At 37.9% G+C, this 22,132-nt stretch overlaps 1 protein-coding gene and 1 long non-coding RNA gene across 9 annotated transcripts in view; one reads left to right on the top strand and one right to left on the bottom strand.

Annotated features, from left to right (window-relative positions):
• Positions 1-3,818: 3,818 nt before the first annotated feature.
• On the bottom strand, positions 3,819-16,621 carry LOC119033142. Its single transcript, XR_005079180.1, has 2 exons — positions 12,285-16,621; positions 3,819-8,150 (listed from the first exon to the last, which is right to left on the bottom strand). It is a non-coding gene; the product is annotated as an uncharacterized LOC119033142 (long non-coding RNA).
• Positions 12,053-22,132, top strand: part of eno4 (enolase 4) — a 68,449-nt gene continuing 58,369 nt past the window's right edge. For 7 of the 8 annotated variants that reach the window (XR_005079176.1, XR_005079175.1, XR_005079177.1 and 4 more), the window contains exon 1: positions 12,053-12,268. Coding sequence is in view for 5 of the 8 variants with exons in the window: in XM_037122785.1 (XP_036978680.1) it covers positions 12,101-12,268 (168 nt within the window). In the remaining 3 variants the exon portion in view is untranslated. Of the gene's footprint in view, positions 12,269-20,410; positions 20,516-22,132 lie in introns of all 8 variants that reach the window. The other variant, XM_037122782.1, reaches the window with a different exon arrangement.

The following is a 22,132-nucleotide window of genomic DNA, read 5'->3' as shown; positions in this document are numbered from 1 at the left end:
AAAGGTTCAGGTCAGGCGAGTTTGCTGGCCAATCAAGCACAGCAATCCCATGGTCATCAGACCAGGTTTTGGTACTTTTGGCAGTGTGGGCAGGTGCCAAATCCTGCTGGAAAATAAGGTCAATAACTCCATAAAGCTTGTCTGCTGAAGGAAGCAGGAAGTGCTCTAAAATGTCCTGGTAGAAGGCTGCGTTGACTCTAGACTTAATACAGCACAGTGGACCAACACCAGCAGATGACATGTCAACACAGACTGTAGAAACTTTACATTGGACTTCAAGCATCTTGGATTGTGTGCCTCTCCATTCCTCCTCCAGACTCTGGGACCTTGGTTTCCAAATGAGATGCAAAATTTGCTCATCAGAAAAAAGGACTTTGGACCACTGAGCAACAGACCAGTTCTTTTTTTTCCTTTAGCCTAGGTAAGATGCTTCTGACATTGTTTGTTGTTCAGGAGCGAATTGACAAGAGGAATATGACATTTGAAGCCCATGTCCAGGATCCATGTGTGTGGTGGCTCTTGATCCAGTAACTCCAGCCTCAGTCTGCTCCTTGTGAAGCTCCTCCACACTTTTGAATGGCCTTTTCCTGATAAACCTCTCCAGGCTGCGTCATCCCTGCTGCTTGTGCGTATTTTTCTCCCACACTTTTCCCTTCGACTTAACTTTCTATTAATGTGCTTTGATACAGCACTTTGAGAACATCCAACTTCTTTTGCAATTACCTTTTGAGACTTTCTCTCCTGTGGAGGGTGTCAATGATGGTTTTCTGCACAACTGTCAAGTCAACAGTCTTCCACATGATTGTGAATTCTACTAAACCAGACTGAGAGGCTCAGGAACCCTTTGCAGGTGTTTTGGATTAATTAGCTGATTAGAGTGTGACACTTTGCGCCTACAGTATTGAATTTTTTCTCAGTATTCTAATTTTCTGAGATGTGGAATTTGGGGTTTTCATAAGCTGTAAGCCATAATCATCAAATTATAACAAATAAAGGCTTGAAATGTCTTGCTTTGCATGAGAGGAGTCTATATAATGTATTAGTTTCATCTTTTAAGTTGAATTACTGAAAGAAATTAATTTTTGCACAATATTCTATTTTTTTGAGTTTCACCTGTATACTTGAAGAAGTTTGAAATTGAACATTCCATCCATTTCCTGAAAGAATGAATGATATCAATGAAAAAAGTAACAGCAATAATTGATTAGAGGAACAATCCCTCCAGCATTCACAACCAATTATGCAGTTGATAGATGGTAGGATACTAGGATAATTAATATAGTCAGCAATCCCAATTCTGTGGAAATTACCTGAATAAACATGTTTGACTCTTTACAGTCAAGAATAGCTCTCTGGCTAATTTTCTGATTACTTACCCCACTCTCATTGTAAAGTCGAAATTATTCCAACACCCTTAACAAACCATGAAATCATTCTACTGAGTTTGAATATTTGATCAGGTAAAGTTAAAAATGACTCCTGATTTTTGGCAGTTAAATAATTCACTCTCACTTATCTTGAGACAATGTTTAAAAGTAAAATAACTGGGTACTTAGAAACGTCAGAATGTAAAATAGGCTATTGGAGACTGAGTTTTTACATTTGAGATCAGGAGACATTAAATGAAAATTAAAAATAAATCCTATATATTATGAAAGATGAAAGTGTTTGATTGCTGAGTTAAGTCATTATCATCTAAATATGTGATATGAAACAACTACAAACACTGCCACTGAAACTAGACCAGCTGTATATCAGCAAAGCCAAAGGAGATTGTGTACACTCAAGGGGATTGAAGATGGGGAACACAAGTTAGTAAGAGGAACAAAGACAATACAAAAATGGCATAACAAGACTCTAAATGGTACAGTTGTTGGCAAAATAATTGTAGATCTATTTATTTAAACTGTCAGCAGCTGAACTGGAAATCTTTGTTAATCCTTAATCTCTGATGCTCTGTAGATGGCACCAGTGATTTTCTGGGGGTTTTAATCACCCAGTAAAGGATCTGAATCCCTTTCGGAAGCACTTTCGGACACTACTCCAGCGCCGTTAATGATGTCACTACTGTTGCGCAGTTGAAACATGAATTGAAACCTCCATGTGTTCGTCTGCAGCGCAATCTGTGATAGTAAATATTGCTTGGTAAGTGACCATCAGCTTAACACTACTTTTCGCGATGCATTTTGGGATACTTTGAGTGCATATATAGGGTATAATATTTCACACTAGACAAGACTTTGTCACTGATCAGTACCTTAACATGGATTATTACATTGAACTAATGTTTTGCACTGCTGAAACTGACCCAAATACCACTAAAGAGAAAGTCACTCTGATGACTGTGGCAGAAACTGCACTTTTCAGATATGTGCCAGAATCTTACCATTTGCATCTTAAACAGCAGATGTGGGGAAGATAAACATGAAGGGAAAACTACCTCAACTGATAGGACTGCAGTTGTTTACATGTTAGGTTAATCTATATTAATCTAAATTAAAACATTTTTAGTTCTAGACTTAAATCATCTGTTCTCAGATAAGCATTGTATTGTTGAATCAGTATTGTGTGGCAACAGAGCAACTTACAAAGAGGAAACACTGACCAGGATGTTATGTCAATGGATTCAATTACTGATGAAATATCCAGAATTCTGATTGACAGTGCAAGAGTTACCTTCCCTAAAGACACAAAGGAATAATGTGAAGAAAAAAAAAAAAAACAGGATGGTTTAACTTTGAGTGTTGATGTAAAAAACGAGCATATTTTAAAGCAAAGAAGATGCATAGTGAATGTGTAGAAAATATGGAAACCTTAAGAACTAAAAGTAAAGCATATAAAAGAAATACATAGAAGCACATAGAAATACATTCAACAGTGAGAATGAATGTGGGTTTTCAGACTTAAAGAGGTGATAATATACAACTGCTGGAATTTGCAGACAAACAGAGAGAGTACGCCCTCATGTGATCTGTGAGGCTGTTTGTAATCTCAGTTTCTAATAACAGCAAATAACAGGAAGATGCAAAGGAGTGAAAAAAATTGTAAATCTATAATAACTATAGTAGTATGGTTTTATTTCATGTTTGTACTCCGCACCACTGCGTAACAGTCAAGAGTAAATATAAAATGAGAAATATGAGTCAGAGTTAGTTATTCAAACACAGGTAAGAATGTGAAGTATGTTAGACTTGTGGAGGACCATCAGCCTGAATTTGACCTTTTGTGTGTATCACCATGATGTTCAATAAACTGCTCCCCCTAGTGGTATTTAAATATTCAGCCTTCCCACTGCGGCCTATCAGTAATGGATTATACTCACAGTAGGTCATGGAACGTGTAGGCTTCCTTGGTGAATCTCTTCTACTGTACAAAAGGTGATGGATTGATTTTGGTTTTCATTGAGAATGCAGATTTAGCTGTTGGTTTTGATTTCTACAGAAAAAAATTATGAAAACCTTGCACAGAAACATCTGTGGATAATAAGGAGGAATTTGGACACCAATTTTGGAAAGACATGTTGCTTATTTTTTTCTTTGTGTTTTCATTATTTTTATTGTATGCATGTTTTTGTTTTGTTTTGGATTAATTTATGATTTAAATCTTGGAGTGGTGAAATTGGGTCATGGAAGAAGTTTGAGAGACAGATCACACAATATATCAATACATAAAATCAAACTGTGTAGATGGGGCCCATGAGTGGAGGCCTGATTGAGAAAAATGTGTACTTGTTTGTAGTTTTGTGCTTTACTTGAGGTTTCAGTTAAAGCAAGATTTTCAGTGGGAATTTTTGAGTAAGGCTACATTTAATTTTTTGCTTTTTAATTTGCTGAACATGGACCTTTGTGCCATGCAGTCAGGCAATGTACAAACTGTAATGAGTTAATTGATATCAGACCAGAGACTTGATTGGGTTCTGTGTGGTTTTTGTGATCTAGATGTTTAAGTGTGAGCATGTGTCTTTAGATCTTCTATTGCAGCTTGGGGAAAACTGAATAAATGCCAACATCCTGATATTTTAATTTTAATTCTTAACTGGTGTGTTTGCTAAATTCATAGACACTGAACCATTATTTTACAGAGCTCTATGTAATTATTCTAAATGTGTGCTTGTATCATACGCAATTCTGTTGAGAATGAGATTTTTTCAAGAAAAATATTATCTTAAAATACATAGCAAGAGTGAGGATATATATCATTTTTGAAGAACAATTACATCACTAATATACATTTATATTAGCTCAGGTTTCCTTGAATTCATCTGGAAGTGAGTGCATCATTTTAGAATAAAACAAGACATTAGATTTTGACTATGCTTTTTTTCATCTGTCTTTTGCAAGTGTCCTAACTTTGTGGAATACCAAGTGCAATACTGAATATACTCTGAGTAGAGATAAATGAACTGTGCATCAGTGCTGGTTAGTTTATATCAACCTGTAATAGCATAGTGGTATTTCATTCCCTAATATTTGATTCGACAGTGTAAAAAGAGCTCACATCAACAGACGCTGTTCTTGCATCTTAGGGATGCTCAGTATATTGTTTGTTATGTGGTGGTGGAGCTGAAGGTGCAGTAGTCACTATCCATCACTAGAGGGTAGTACGGTGTTGAAAGTGGAGGCAGACTGCAGCCATACAGAGTTGCACCATGGAAACATTCAGTCACAGTGTGAACAAAGACATGTGGACAGGCTGAATTAACTCCCAGCATGCTTATGAAGTTACTAATCAGACAGAAATATTGACATTAGTAATATACACACAACTGCACAGTGCTGATCTACTGTTCAAGGTTGAATTGTGAGGTTTTAATCTTCTTTAAAGTCATTTAGAATTGTGTGTCTACAACAGCTTATGTTTTAATATTCTATTAAATCTGTTTAATTGTGGAGACTGCACATTTTGCTGATTGCACACTATGAATGACCTTTAATTATATATCAAAATGTGTTCAGAGGAAATATTTTATTTAGTCACTGAAGCCATGTGTTGTATGTCGTGTTTGGAGTACTAACAAATATAGCACTAATATGATACACTATATAATTTAAGCTGCATATTATAAATGACAACATTTGTAAAGCAAAAAACAAATACAATAACATTTGTATATGTACTTCATGTTAAGTCCTGTTTTCAGTTTCACCCAGAAGCAATGGCACATGTTTTAAAAGTAATATAACAATGTTTGTAAATGGGGTTATAATACTGTTACTGTTATAAGAGTGTGTGAAATTTTTCATCTGACACATTTCATTTTCAGTTTGTCCAAGAAAATGAATTTGTGCAGCACTGTCTGTAAAAAAGTGATAGCAAGTATGTGTTACTGATGTCTGCACACTATGGCCCTGACACACTACACATTCTGAACATGTTGATGGAGCCGTCCCTCAGAGCCTGCTGGAAAAGGGTTCACCGCGGCAACATCTTCGGCTGAAACAAAGAACTGTGCATCTCTCAAAATGTTGTAGAGCTTCCTAAAAATCGGGCACATTTCTCTGCTAAAAAACATGCACATGTTTAGTAATATCATACCAAGTCTGGATTGATTAATGAGGAATTGATATTGACACTGCAACACTACACAGGTATTATTTTTTTGATGAAAAACGGATTAACCTTGCTGTATTTACAAGGTAAAGGCAACTCACTGCTGTCCAAATTAGGTAATATGATTTTTTTCAGGAAGCTAAAGAATTAAACGTACCTCTGTAGAGTGAGAAGCTTTTACATCTCCACTTCTTAAGCTCAGTAACCATTGTATAGCCCACTGGATTGGAAATGGATTGTCAAAGATTTTTTTTTTTTTTTCATTAATAATTGACATTTTTATCATGAATGAAACAGTAAAATCAAAGCACACATGCCAGTATTATTGATGAGGATGATGAGCAGAACATCTTTAAGTCAGCAGAATCATTAAGACATATTTGAGTAAAAATACAACTTTTATTCAGAAGCACATAACTGGAAATGTTTTGGTGACTGCTTAAGAGGTCTTTTATGATAAATCTGTCTGTACCATACTATCTGAAGAACAACAAACCAGGCCACACACACATCAGCAGTAACAAACTGGAGTGTCAAGCAAACTTCAGCTCTCTGTGTCAACATCACAAGCGGTTTGCCTCCAGATACAAGACTGAACAGGACTTTTAAAGCCAACCCCTGCTTCCATTCAAACCACACCTGGTCAAGTTTGAAAACATTACTAGGGGTTTTGAATTAGAGGCAATTAGAGATGGTAACCATGCAGAGAGCTGGATGCACCCCTGCTTTTTAGACCGGAGAAAATAGATGCGCTAATTAGGCCGGAGGCTACTTTTATTCATGTGACCTGTGGAGACCCTACATAAGCTGTTTAATGTTACCACTCTGACAATTAAATGGGAATTCATTTGAATGAGCTGTGCATGTTGACATAAACAGACACCATTACATTCACTGCAGTGGGATGAGTTGTCTATGAACCTTGAATGGCCTGTGTGAATGGAAACACAGCAACAGGTGACCGGGGCAGTTCCTTTAAACACCAGTCCATGCGCAGTCCTTTATATTGAGCCGTGTTGATAAGATTTTGGTTAAAGAATTTTCCTGATACATTGTCCTTCCCACATGATAGCACACAGCCCTGACAATAAGAATAATCACACTATTTGAGTGTTTTTATCTTAATAAACTCAATAAACATTTGGCCTAAATAATGTCTTTCAAAGACACCATAAAACTTTCATTCTCTGTCCAAACTTCACAGGAAAAAATATAACAGTGAAACTGAACCTTTCTTCATTTTGTTGGAGGACCCCACGAAGCCCCTTTGAGGACCCTTGGAAACCCCTTCAAGGAATCACAGAGGACCCCACAATGAGTGCCACGGCTTTAAAAAAAGAAATTCAGAGTTCTTATTCCTGAGATAATTAGCTATAAACACTTTTCATACAGCCCAATTTCATATGCCATTTGTGTCACTTAGACCAAACTGGCCATCACACAAGAATTATTTTCTTGCCAGCTGCTGCAGTTTTTTTTTTTTTTTTTTTTGTTTTTTAAAGCCCGTAGGCACCCTGCTGTTGCAACCTACCATCCTCTGGAGGGGAAAAAAAGCAGAAGAAAGGAATGATGGCCCTATTATTGCCTTGGATGTGAGAGGAGAGTGTCCAGGAGGCTGGGCTCTGCTCTTTTGGCTGAAAGTCACATCTTTTTAGGATTCATCATCTTAGAATGTGTCCCTTTTTGACAGAACATGGTTTTACTATCTTTTAAAATGTTGCAACAGGCTTAAGATCAAACTTTTGCACCTGGCCTGCTGTGGTAGGTAAGGCCTGTACCATGTAGAAATCATGAGAATATAGTTTTTCCAACTGTTGTATTTTCTCTGGGTTTCTTAAGATGAACTGACGCTGTATTTAGTCAACAGACTGGAGATAACAAAGGAATGGTTCTCCTCCTCTGTATCCAGGTGGTGGCAGCAGTAACTTTCAGAGCTAACCTCCAGTAATGGTAATGTGGATGTAAACACAAGATTATATGTTTAAGCATAGATATTTAAAGGATATGATGACAGCCTACAAGAAATAATTTTTCCTGGCTTGTCATTAGTGTTATCATTGCCCTCTGTTTTCCCTCACTGTTGGCACAAGCCTCAGTATTTATTTAAAGCAACTCGAAGTTCCTAATCATGATTATTCTTTAGAAAATGATCGTGTATCCTACTCTAATAATTGTTTTCATTTTGTAATTGAGTTCTGAAAGGAAATCTTTGCATTTTATGCTAGTGTTTTGGAGGTAACAGTGTATTACGGTGCAGCCTCAATGACTAAACTTTAACGTTTAACGTTTATATCGGCAGGATTGGATACAAAGTTATAATGCGTGGTAACATTAATTCAGCTGTCAACCGCGGCATTGTGCCAGAGTCACGAAGACAGACAAGTTCTCTCTAAGGGCCTGACGCTCCACTCTCTGAGCTGCACACACCGTCTGTGTCACTACGGACATACACGGACATCTGTGGTCGCGCTCGGTCGAAGATGTCCCTCCGCCTGCTGGACTTCCAGTCCTGACAGCTGATCCGCGGTGAGCCTCAGAGCCGCTGGAGGAGCCTCCACAACCGGCTTTCGATCCAGTGCGGTCCTGAATTATAGACTGCTCTGTGGATGGAACCAAAACAATATTTTTCTTTACCAACAGGACGCACGTTTATTAATTTATTAATTAATAACTTCCTATTTTTTTCCCCCGTTGGTATTATTTATTGGTCTTGAGGAGTGGCCCCGAAGATCCTTTATCACGAGGAACAGCTGAAACCTTATACAAATAAGTTATCATTATTATCATTGTTATAATAACACTAATGACAGCAACAACAATAAATAATACTACTACTACTACTACTAATAATAATAATAATAATAACAATAATAATAATAATAATAATAATAATAATAATAATAAGAGGAAGAATAGGAAGAATTCTTATTACAACTATTATTATTATCATTATTATTATTATTATTATTATTAGTAGTAGTAGTAGTAGTAGTAATAGTAGTAGTAGTAGTAATAGCAGTAGTAGTAGTTGTAGCAGTAGCAGTATTACCATCGTTAGTATAAGCACAGCCCGACCTTCAGCCCGCTGGAAAAAGCCGTATGATTATTATTTGACTGTAAGCGCGCTCGTACAGTGACGCTTTGCTCTGTGCGCACGCTCCTTTTTTCGATAATTTATTGAATCTCTGTTTACGTAATAATATAATCTAGAAGTTCCGTTTAAATCACAACAGAAGGTTCATATTATTGGAAGGTATCATATTTAATTAAAGGGGAGAGGCGCCATAAAAGTCAGAAACTCAAATGAGTTACTGTGTGTGTGTGTGTGTGTGTGTGTGTGTGTGTGTGTGTGTGTGTGTGTGTGTGTGTGTGTGTGTGTTTGTGTGTGAGTGAAAGAGAGAGAGTGTGTGTGAGAGAGAGGGAGAGAGTGTGTGTGTGTAAATAATTTCAGTGAGCATACATTTTTCATTTTTCCCAGGTTTATTGATTTATGTCAATAATTGGGATTTAAGAATCTCACTGGACAAAGTAAAGAAGGAGTGGCAGAGGACGGCGGACTGGCTTTTATAAAAGAGGCAGTGTGGAGGAAACAGATGTTCACATTTTTAAAATCCGAAGCTGGATGTGTTTCTGGACAGTGTTTAGGCGCAGTATAGCTGAAGAGACACCCGGCACAGTGAAGACCACAAACCTTATTCTGTCTACGTCGAGGGGCCCTTGACTCTCTGATCCTTCCGATCTGCGCTGCTCTGCCTTAAAGTCTCACAATCACAATCACAATCAGAAATCCTTTAAGGTCCCGCAGACAGAAAAATGTGTCATCCTCACTGTGAGAGGCCGTCAACCACCAGAGCTTTTTAAGGAATACAGAAAAGCAGCGAGTTGACATTTTCCGAATACGAATATGACAAACAAAATGTTTTATTTACCTATGTTATATATATCTATTGTGAATAAACCAGGATTCGCCCTGCGACAGTAAAAGCCCCGTGCATGAGCTGTACTCTGTCTACTGCAGCCGCCCGTCTTGGACTTAATTATGTATGAGACAGAACTGTCCATTAACATGTATGTATGTGTGTGTATGTGTATGTGTGTGTGTGTGTGTGTGTGTGTGTGTGTGTTTGCGCGTGTGTGCGCGCGCATGTGTGCGTGTGTGTCATTGAGGTCACACTGTGTGTTTCCACAGAGCTCTGAGTCCTCAGCTGCAGTGTGGATGCAGGAGGTGAATGTTTGTTAATAATATAAATGGTGCATTGACGTTTGTGTCCGTCTGTGGCTTGAAAACCTCACACTGGAGGGTAAAATATTCTCCTTGCGCCTGATCTTTCAAAATAAAACATATATACATATATATATATATATATATATATATATATATATATATATATATATATATATATATATATATATATATATATATATATACATATACATATGCACACACACACATAAGTTATGAATCCAGCTGACTGATATGTCCTTGTTAATATCAGTGATGAGACTCAATATTTATGAGTCCAATTCTCAGTCGGGCAGTAACTTGACACTCAGTTTAATGTAAGAGCAGGGGTGAAGGCCTTCCAAATAATGGAGCCTCTGGGTGTGGGAGGAGGCCGTGGTGAGTGTTCCTGTGTGTGTATGAGAGGCCTGTTCTTGTAGGAGCAATAGGTTTTGATATCCAATAATTGTATTGATATTTTCCTGAAGTGTGTCAGTGTGTTCAATTTGACAACATTACAGTGCAGCATATATTTTAGGATTATCCAGATGATATGTGAAAATTATGTTCACTTTCTCATAAAGGCATGGAACTTAATACACTTGTAGCTGTAGTTAGGGGACCAGAACACTGTCTGATATACAGCACTGAGGCCCCGCCCCTTCCTGTTCCCCTGTTCCCCTGTTCCCCTCATGGACCTTATTGATCAAACCTTTGTGTGGTAGTGAATGAAGAGTGATGAGTTGATGTATTGGTCCTGTCTGAATTGTGTCATCAATCGCACATATGATGTTTGTCATCAAACTAATGAAACATCACACTGACCGTCATTATAATGACGACACAGTGACAGTGTCGTTAGTGACGGTCGTCGTCTCTTAACTTACACATTTTAAAGCTGCTCCTTTCTTTTTGCAGCTCACAGAACTTAACACCAACCAGCTCTCCTTTATTAGATTTATGGTGATGTTCATCTTGATTATGACATTTTCTGAGGCCAGCTGGTTCCATATTAGTGTTGGTGATATTTGTTGATGAGATGATGTAGCTGAGCACTTAAACACAAAACTACATGAGATTTCACTTTGTTTGTGATCTTCTTGATTTGGAATATGATCTTTACATCATGTGTGTGATTCATGGCACAAATCAAACAGGATCAAGAATGTATTTTTCCCTCTCCATTGACCACAAAATAAGATCCATTGGAAGAGGTGTGACTTCAGCACCCAATAACGCCATTGCATAAACACCTCGTAGCAGTTATTTTGCTTTCAGATACAACCAAATGATATGTTTTTGCCTCTTCTCCTGAATGCCTCCATGTATTGATGGTCAAGGGTTACAATGATACCACAAGCCACCCAGAACTGTTCAGGTGAAAGGTTCATGTTGACATCAGGAGAAGTTATCACACTATCTGAGATCCTTTGGCCAAACTTTATAAAACCAAGTGTGTTACCTGCATGTTATGCAGAGTTTGACAAGTGTAATCATTTTTTCATTAACCCTAACAATACAGTGACTGTAAAAAAGTGATGGGACTCACGTCCTCACACAATTCATGATTCATTATAGCTCAAAATTACATTTTTGCAATGGTTCCATTTTCAAATATATTCAGCTCCTCAAACTATACACGTGTATATTTCATGCTTTTATGAAAAAGTTAATATGTCTCCTGAAATATGGCACATATAATCTGGAATATATGACTGGCTTTATGGCAGCATTCATGTATTTATTTGTTTATTTTTTCATTATTTGTAAACATACACAAAGAACTAAGAAAGCTAAACATCATACCTGCAATCACTTAAATGCTGTCATCTCAAACTCACAAATAAATTGTGTTATCTTGAGATAACAACTATTGTTTCTGATTCATCTCTAAATGAATATATGAAAAAAGACCTGTCATATTGTGATAAGACAACCAGTTTTGACACCAAGTTATTATTAATTAAATCTTAATTATTATTTTTCTCTCTAATCCTTTTTTCCCTACCATATACCTGGTCCTTTAAATACGTTTCAATCATCTCGCCCGTGCGTTCACGTTGATAAGGGACAGTTACCAGCTATAATTGCTCATTCATTCATTTTTGCTTTGCATATTGACATATCAGTAAGACAGAGCAGCAAACATTCCAGAAGCATCTGCCATGGTCAATAAATAAATAAATGGAGAGGGCCATTATGTTTTCTGCTTTGATTTATTAATAGCCTCACTACACATGAGCGCGCGGCGTCACTCTGATTTCCTGGGCGCTTGAACGGGCCGTTTCCGTGGTAACAGACAACACAGCGCGACGATAGTCGGACAATATGTCTTACCAAGGGTTTATTAGCCGCCTCTCTAAAGAGGAGCAGGATTTCTATGACATTAAAAATGCTGCTGCAGAGTTCTACAAGGTTCAAAGAATCCCCCAGGAGATGGAGAGAGCGCTGAACGAGCTTTTTTTACACAAACCGGAAGACGTCCACGGTTACCTGGTAAGAGTTTGTTTACCTGTTGTACAGTTACCAGATGAGTGAACAGCTCCACTAATTTTACTGAGGTTACTACGGTGCACACAGTATACACAGTACACACCGCCTCACTTTATTTCCAACTAGCTCCTGTCTAGTGCTACCTTTGAAAAATGTGCACAAACGACATAAAACCGCGTGAGCCAGATGATTCCTACTTAAAATGTATTGATCTCGCTTTGCAGTCATGGTTACAGAATACCTAACCTGGTCCTCCAGTAGCATGCACCACCTGTCTCAACGTTAATTAGCAGGATAATAGGCCACACACTGCAACATTTATTGTGTCATACAGATTTGAACCTGATCCGTCCCTAACCAGGGGCGTCACTAAGTTTTAAGGATGGGGAGGATGAGAGCAACAACATTTCAGCTAAACATTACAGCTAACAAAGACTGAGAAATTATTTATTATTATTTCATTCTGTTTTTAATACAGTACAAGAACAAACACAGGTTTGCACATGTTTACACATTTACTGTGTTGTGAGCCTCACAACACAATAATTGTTTGCCCCCAAATATTTTGAAGTTAGGGTTAGAGATAGATATATCTCATCTTGGCTTTCTCCATTTTCTAATCACTACTCTCCTCAATAAAAGCTCAAGTGAGTTATATTGGGTTCCATAAAACTCCAAGACTGTCTGCATCACAAATGACTCTATCCTGTGAAATCCTTTAGGCTCACCTTTCCAGTTGAGGTCTCTCCCCTCTCACTCCCTGTGCTCCTCTGCCCTGACTTATTAGCACATTATTACTATTATTAACTGATGATAATACATGAATGAGCTCAGCTCCTGTTTCACAGTGTGCATCCATGGGTAAAGTGAGAAACACAGCTGATGCTCCTGAAGGAGGTCACCCAAATATAGTATATGGTAAAAAGAGTGCAAACTTAACTCTATAAACAACCTGGGCCTTCACAATGTGTCACGAGGGGGATTAAAGTGGAAACTATGGATAGAGGAGGTTGGACCCAAATGCAGTTACTCATGGAACAGGAGGCAGGATTGGGGAAACAAAAAGCTTTTATTTTACAAAAGCTGAATTCCACAAAAAACCAAGGTGCAAGAAACAAAATAAGTCCAAAGACCAAAAACCAAAGTAGCAAAGAAAACAGTACAAGAATGCATGAAGAAAAAGGTGAAGTACAAATCAAAACCAAAGTTCAAATCAAACAAATGCAAAAACTCAAAAAACACATTCCATAGGGAGACTGGAAACACATGGACTGAAAGAACATGGACTGGAATATGGATCAAGGCAGACACAGACACAGACAGACAGAATACAATGACTGCATGATGAACAGATGAGGAACAGGTGAGGAGAGAGAGAGAAGGGAGGAGGCCAGGTGAGGTAACGAGGGGGAGGAGCACAGAGGAGAAAACCAGGAGGGAACAAGACTGACAGACAGAGGGAGACAGACCACAGGAAAATGTACAGGGAGAACTTAAAGGCACATGGGGCACAAAAAATCCACACATAACACAACATGACACAATGCAGCTTAAGGTGAGACGTGCGCAGAGATTGTCTATGTGTGCAAGCTAGGTTTTTATTTGTCAAACAGGGAACTATTGATTCATAAATTCCATGAGACTTTCTGTTAACTGGGGGCGGAGCTCACTAACTGTTACTACCAGCAGTGATGAATACTTACTTTCTTGGAAAACTTTTTTACATCCATTCTTCTTCATTCACGTTCTTCTCTTCATGCTGCTCTAGTCGCTCTGTGTGCTTCAAGGTACACATGCTGCAGGTATGAGCGTAAGCAAGGTCGCAGTGAAAACGTGGAAAAAATGTTTTCAGTGATGTGGGCGTTCTCTATATGAACAAGAGGAATGGATTGGATAACGACGCACTGAAGGGGCATTCTCCAGCTTACACTATGAAGTGAAGGGAAACTGACAGATTTATGATCATATTTAAGTGAATAATGACAGGTTATATAATTATTTATTTAAACTCACATGCTGGCCACTTTATATCGAATTTGTCAGCACTATTTTGAAAAAATAAATACATAAATAAATAAATAAATACATAAATAAAATAAAATACAATACAATAATATTGATAATAATAATAATAATGATAAAAACACCAAATTATTTTGGTTTCAGCCCCCCTAAAACAGGCCTAATGACGCCACTGTCCCAAACATTTCTTTATTCATAGGCTGAGCTTGGTTCTCAAATAATATTTGAACATTTTCAAGTGAGACTTCTGGTGGTGTTGCAATATATGTTGATCAGAACTTGACTTTCAAGATTGTAGAGGCTATGACACAGGTGATTGAATGTCTCACAATACAGATTTGTATTAAAAAGAAAAAAGATGTAATTTTCAGCTGTTTATATAGAACTCCGGGTTCTGATATAGATAATTTCAAGGAATGGATAGAAAGCATGGTAATAAAAATGGGTAATAAAAATATCTTCATTCGTGGGGAGTATAATATCGATATACTAAACCCCAACAATCAGAAAAGTATTGAAGATTTTTTAAACTCAATGCAAAGTTTGAGTCTCTTCCCTACTATCACTAGACCCAGCAGAATAACATCTCATAGTGCAACTCTGATAGATAACATATTTACCAATGTAATAGAAAATAAGACAATAAGTGGGTTATTAATTAGTGATATCACTGACCACCTTCCAGTATTCACAGTATATGACAATAATTATAATAGAATTGAAATAGAGGAATATAAACAATATAGACGAATTAGAACAGAGGAGACAATAGCTACTCTAAAACACGAATTAATGGAAAAGGACTGAGATGCAATATATAATGAAACAGATGTAAATAATGCATACAACAAATTATTGATTACATTCACTTCATTATATGATAAGCATTGTCCCGTTAAGAGATATAATAAAAAACTAGCACATAAAAGCAATCCATGGTTAACTAAAGGTTTAAGAAATGCATGTAAAAAGAAAAATTTACTCTACAGGAATTTCATAACACAAAGAACAAAAGAGACAGAAGATAAATATAAAAGATATAAGAATAAGTTAACTAATATTATAAGATTAAGCAAAAAAGAATACTATAAAAAGAAATTAGAAGATAACAGAAACAATATGAAAGGGATATGGAACATGCTAAACAACATTATTAGAGATGGTGCTAAACAAAACAAATTGCCTAAATATTTTGTTACAAATAATAACGAAAATTATAATATGGATGAAGTGGCAAATAGTTTTAATCAGTTCTTTGTAGATGTTGGTCCTGAGCTAGCGAAAAACATCCCAAGTCCAGGGCCAGATGGAGACTATATGGATAAATTAATAATAAGGAATCCCCACTCAATGTTCCTGAAAGCGAAAGAAGAAAATGAAATTATCAACATAGTAAAAAAGTGTAAAAATAAAACATCTACAGATTATAATGACATTGATATGTCATTAATTAAACAGGTCATTGAAAGGGTATCTAAGCCATTAGCACACATCTGCAATCTGTCTTTTCAAACTGGAACATTTCCTAACCAGATGAAAATTGCTAAAGTCATTCCGATATATAAAACTGGGAGCAAACACAACTTTACAAACTACAGACCTGTCTCAATACTAACTACTTAACAGATCAAGATCACAGGCAATAATGGAATCAATAGAGGAAATCACAGATGCAATAAACAAGAAACATGCAATAGGAGTATTCATCGATCTTAAAAAAAGCGTTTGATACAATTAATCATAACATACTATTCAACAAACTGGAAAAATATGGGATAAGGGGACTGGTGTTAGACTGGATCAAGAGTTATTTGAAAGGAAGGCAACAGTTTGTAAAGTTGGGTAATCACTGCTCGGGATATTTGGACATTGCTTGTGGGGTGCCCCAGGGGTCAGTGTTGGGCCCCAAATTATTTATCCTGTATATCAATGATATGTGTAAAGTATCTAGGTGGTTAACATTGGTCAATTTCGGGGATGACACAAATATTTTTGGCTCAGGAGAAAACATTAAACAAATGGAAACAGTTATAAATGAGGAAATGAAAAAACTAAAGACATGACTGGAATAAATTATCTTTAAATGTAAGTAAGACTAAGTTCATGTTGTTTGGCAAACTGGAGCTGATTCCGGCGATTATCCGTATGGATAGCGAGTGCGATGAGAGCGTCTAGGCTGGAGGGTAGATCCAGGGGTACTAGAAGGTCTTGAATCTCAGAAGACAGTCCTTTCAGAAAGATATCATATAACGCTGTGTTGTTCCAACCACTCTCCGCGGCCAACGTGCGGAAGTGGATTGCGTAATCGCAAACAGAGTTATTACCTTGCTTTAAGGAGCTGAGTTCTTGGGCTCTCTCTCTGCTTGAACAAACATCGGAGGTGCTAGTTTGCAGGAGGCTCCTCCGGAGTGAGCCGGTACTTCCGGATACGCTGGAGCCAGCGGAGCAGGAGGGGTGGTGCTTGGCCGGCAGACTTGTCCCAGCAGATCTTGTAGCTGTGACGAAATCTGCCCCATGTTGGCTGCCATGGCGGTCTGGAACTCCTCCTGACGACTCAGACGGGCTTCTTAGGTTCGTAATACTTCTGAGAGTCGCTCGGCCTGCGCTGAGTCCATTTCTGGCCTAAGTATACTGTCAGACTTGGGACAAAGAGAGGACTCAGATGCGGTTTGAGCAGAAGTATAATCAAGGTTTATTTTTCTGTTTTGCAACTCTTCAGAAGAGATGATAAATAAACGGCTATGAAACTCTGAAAAGACAAATAACACGAATAACATAAAACACAAGAAATAACAAAAGGCGCTCCCGAAGGAGGAATCTACGCTATTCTTGAAATTCTGTAATATGAAAATTATCAAACGAAAAGTCACTCCGAAGAGGATTACTCGAGGCTATAAAAAATTATTCTACTCTATCATAAAAAGAAACAAACAACTAAGGACGCTCCAGAAGGAGGAAAACAAACAACAGCTACAAAAGCGAATAAACTGAAACACAAACACCTGACCAGAAAAATCACAAAATCAAAATCACTCTCTCAAGAGGACAAAAGGCAGAAAAATAAAACAAGAGAATACTTTACGTGGCGAGATTAACAAGGCTGTGAGAAAGGGCTTTTGGTATCCGACGAGAAGACGAAATACTTAGGCGACGCAGATAGGGGAAGACAAAGACTTTATACACATGAGGGAGGGAAACACAGGTGCAAACAATCAGGGATTAGGGATGACGTCAGACCGGGAACACAGGAGGAAGGGCACATGATCTGAAACGAGAGGGGAATTACTTTCAAAATAAGACATGAATTCACAAGACAGATCCCAATGACAAGACAACCTCACCGCGATGTGACACTATGCCTGTGCTAATCGCTTAACTAAAAAAGCTGAACACACAGCTAAACAGCTTACATCCGCAGAAAAAAAACAAAAAAAAAACAATGCTACCATAAAACTTAATGAGCTGACGTTAGCCACCGTTGATGTAACTTACTTTGAAATAATTAACAGCCCATCCACATTCGTAACATTCAGTAATTTGCATGCTTTTTTTGGATAAATGATAACAGTCACTTACGGTAATAAAAGCCGAAAACACCTGAGTCCCCAGGGAGATGTTAAAAAAGTTTGTTTTTTTCCGGTCCTGAGACTGGAGCTGGCCTGAGACTGGAGGCTGCACTTGAAGTTACCCCACAATGGAGATCTGCAGCCAGACCCCTCTCCAAGCAGCAGCATCCTGAATCAGCTACAGCTGTCTAATGGACTTTTTAGAGAGTCCTGTAAAGACACTGTTACTGTAGTTGAGTCTGCTGAATATAAGTGTATGGATATGTATGTAAGTTTCTCCAAATCCTGTTGAGACATGAGTCCTCTTATCCTGGATATATTATTAATGTGTTAGTAGGCTGACTTTGTTATTGTCTTAATGTGGCTGCTGAAATTCAGGTCTGAGTCCATGATAAGTCCACATAAGTTTCTGGCTTGGTTTGTAGTAGTGTTGTAGTCTATTTTTTTTTTTTCATAGTTTGTTTATTGTTTTTCAAGTACAAATACAAACATACAGGATACTGACATGTGAGTATAAGGCACAATGGAAATAACAATTCAGAAAACTGAATTTAGAAATGACAAAAAAAAACAAAACAACAACACCACATAGAACACCCCACCCGCCCACCCTTATTACAGTCATGATGGACATTATATGTGCAACCATATAGTCCTATCATACGAAGAAAAAAAAAAAAAAGATTATAATTATAGTAGTAATAGCAACAACAATCACAATTAAAACAAACAAACAACAACAACACCAGAAAAAAAAACACAAAGCCTGCATCCTATAAAGAGAGTTAACAGTAGTCTATTATATTGAATAAAACAGTGTGCACACAGTTCTAGTCCGTCATAGAGGAAAGGTTCAAATCTTCTATGTAGCTAGAAAGATATCCCCATGTTTTAGTGAACCTGCGGGTAGAGCCCTTGATGCTATATCTAATTTTTTCCATCTTCATAAAGTAAAGAATATCTTTAATCAGGGAACTGAATGAGGGAGCGTTTGAAGACTTCCACCTCAGCAGAATTAGACGTCTAGCTACAAGTGTGATAAATGCAACAAAGTCAGCTTTGTATGAAGATAAGGGTACTGTAGGAGGGACAACACCAAACAAGGCAATAAAAGGGGAGGGAGAAATTGTCTGTTCTAATACACATGCTAAAATATCAAAGACTTTGGACCAGTATCCATATAGACTTGGACAAAACCAGAGTGTGTGTGCCAAGGATGCAGGTGCCAAGTGACACCGCTCACATGTAGGGTCAACATCTGGGAAAAACTGGCTTAATTTGACCCTAGTCCAATGAATACGGTGGACAATCTTGCACTGGATTACGGCATGTTTAGCGCATATTGATGAGGAGTGTACGCGGTGCAAGGCTGAGTCCCATATTTCATCTGAGATCTCCACCCCTAGGTCCTCCTCCCATTGAGTTTTAATTGAATTGAGACTTACTGATCGTAAAGCATACATCTTATTATAAATATAGGATATCATTCCTCTAATATTAGGGAGGGGCATAAAGAGGGAGTTAGTAGGGTTGGTAGGTGGTATGTTCGGAAAATTGGGAAATAAAGATCTAACAAGGCTACGTATCTGTAAATATCTAAAGAAATGCAGTGTGGGCAATGAATATTTCTCAGACAGTTGTTGGAATGATGCAAATAAGCCATCTATATACAGGTCCTTAATTGTCCCAATACCCAAGCCAGACCATACAGACCATGCTCCGTCCATCAGGGAAGGTTGAAATAAAGGGTTTGAAGTAAGAGGAGAAAGGATGGAGAGAGCCTGTAGGTTGAAATGTTTTCTGTACTGGTTCCATATCCTCAGTGATGTTTTAACACATACGTTTTTGGTATATGAGGACAGTGAAAGTCCAAGAGGGGAGTACAATAAGGCTTTCAAAGAGGTAGGTTACATGATAAAGCTTCCATCTGCAACCAAGCAGGAGGTGAACTGAGTGTGTCTGAATGTAGCCAGTAATGTAAAGCTCTAATATTAGCAGCCCGATAATAATATTGAAAATTTGGTAATGCCATACACCCAAGTCTTTTGGGCCTTTGAAGGAATGATTTGCGAATTCTGGGTGATTTCCTGTTCCAAATGAATTCTGTGACCAGACTCTCAATCTTACGAAAGAATGTCAGTGGAAGAAAAATGGGAATACTCTGAAAAAGTTAAGAGAATTTAGGAAGGGTGTTCATTTTGACAGAGTTAATTGTAGCTGGCAGTGATAGGGGTAGTAAAGACCACCGTTCAAAGTCTTCTGTACACGGGACAGCAGACTTGCAAAATTAAACTTGAATAAATCATAGAACTTTTCTGTGCTCTGTATGTAAATCTGTGATTTGCCATCTTAAATGGAACAGAGTGGATAGGATATGCTCTAGCTGCAGCATTTATAGGGAACAACTCACTTTTACCTAAGTTTAATTTGTAGCCCGATACAGAGCCAAATGTTGTGAGGGATTGAAGTGCTGCAGACAGAGATGTGGAAATATTAGATACATAAAGTAAAAGATCATCCACATAAAGTGACACTTTATGTTCTATACCTGATCTAGATATGCCTGTAATATCCTGATTGGATCTAAGGAGGACAGCCAGAGGTTTAATTGCTATCGCAAATAGAAGAGGGCTCAATGGGCATCCTTGTCGTGTGGAGCATGGTAAGCAGAAATATTCAGAAAAGTTGTTATTAGTTCTGACTGAGGCCTTTGGTGCAGAGTATAATAGTCGAACCCATGCTATGAATTTATGACCAAGGCCAAATTTCTTCATTGTGTAAAAGAGGTATTCCCATTCTACCTGATCAAAAGCTTTCTCGGCATCTAGGGAGATCAAGGCTTCAGGTGTCTTGGGTGAGGGTTGGTTATATACGATATTATAAAGACGTCTTAGGTTGTAGAATGAATACCTATGTCTAATAAACCCTGTCTGATCTGGGGATATGATGGTGGGTAGAATGGGGTCTAAGCGAAGTGCTAATAATTTAGAAAGTAATTTGAAATCCACATTCAACAGACTAATGTGCCGATACGAAGCACAGTCCAGTGGGTCCTTGTTCTTTTTAAGAATCAGGGAGATGGTGGCTTGAGTAAGAGTTGATGGAAGCATGAGGTTTGCATATGATTCATTATACATATCGACCAGCAGGGGGGCCAATAATGGAAAAAAACTTTCTATAAAACTCTACCGGGTAGCCATCTGGTCCTGGAGACTTTCCACCCTGCATTGAAGCCATGGCAACCCCAAGTTCCTCCACAGACAGGGGCTGATCCAATTTGCTAGCCACCTCCTCATCAACTCTTGGGATGTTCAATGAGTCAAAAAAATTATCAGAGGCAGTAGAATCGGGAGGGTGCTCAGAAGTATATAACAAGTTATAGTAATCTTTAAAGTGATCATTAATTTGTTTTGGATCTGTTGTTGTGCCCAAAGGAGACTTAATTTGAAGTATTTGATGAGAGGAGGATTCTTGTTTGAGTTGGTGTGCAAGCAGACGGCCTGCCTTATCCCCTTCTTCATAATACTTAAATCTAGATCTAAGTAACATTTCCTCCTCCTTTTGTGTACAACAAATATTAAAGTTTGCTTGTAGGCTAAGGCGTTCCTTATATAAATCAGGAGAGGGGTTGGCTGCATATGTTCTGTCAAGTTCCCCAATTTTCTATATCAGCCTAGACAGTTCTGCCTCCCTTGTCCTCCTCTCAAATGTAGTATATGAAATAATACTCCCTCTTAGATATGCTTTCAATGTCTCCCAAAGTGTTGATGCAGATATGTCAGGAGTTTTATTAATCTCTATGAAAGTGGTGATCTGATTAGAGATGTATTGGACAAAGTCATCACTAGATAACAGGCGGGTATTGAATCGCCAAGGAGGGCGTGTGGAGTTAGACCCATCAAAACCTATCGTCAAAGAGATCGGGACTATAGGTTACAGACTGAACAGAAGGTAATAAATTGTTACTTACTAAAAAGAAATCAATACGTGTAAATGTTTGTTGGACATTAGAGAAAAAAGAGTATTGTTTACTGTTCAGATGTAAAAAATGCCATGGGTCAGATATGTGAAATTCCTCCATAAGGGAATTAATTAATTTAACAGATTTGGATAGGGAGTGTGCTTTGGTAGACGATCGATCAAGGGATGGGTTAATCCAGCAATTAAAGTCTCCTCCAAGTATGAGAGAATGTGTTGCAACATCTGTGAGCTTGGAGAAAAAAGTTCTAAAAAAATTACAGTCATCCCAATTTGGCGCATAAATATTTGCGAGAATAAG

Source organism: Acanthopagrus latus, chromosome 15, assembly GCF_904848185.1.
Source record: "Acanthopagrus latus isolate v.2019 chromosome 15, fAcaLat1.1, whole genome shotgun sequence".
In the NCBI taxonomy this organism is placed as follows: Eukaryota; Metazoa; Chordata; class Actinopteri; order Spariformes; family Sparidae; genus Acanthopagrus; species Acanthopagrus latus.
The sequence above is the reverse complement of the archived record's forward strand: the minus strand, read 5'-3'. Positions and strand labels throughout refer to the sequence as shown.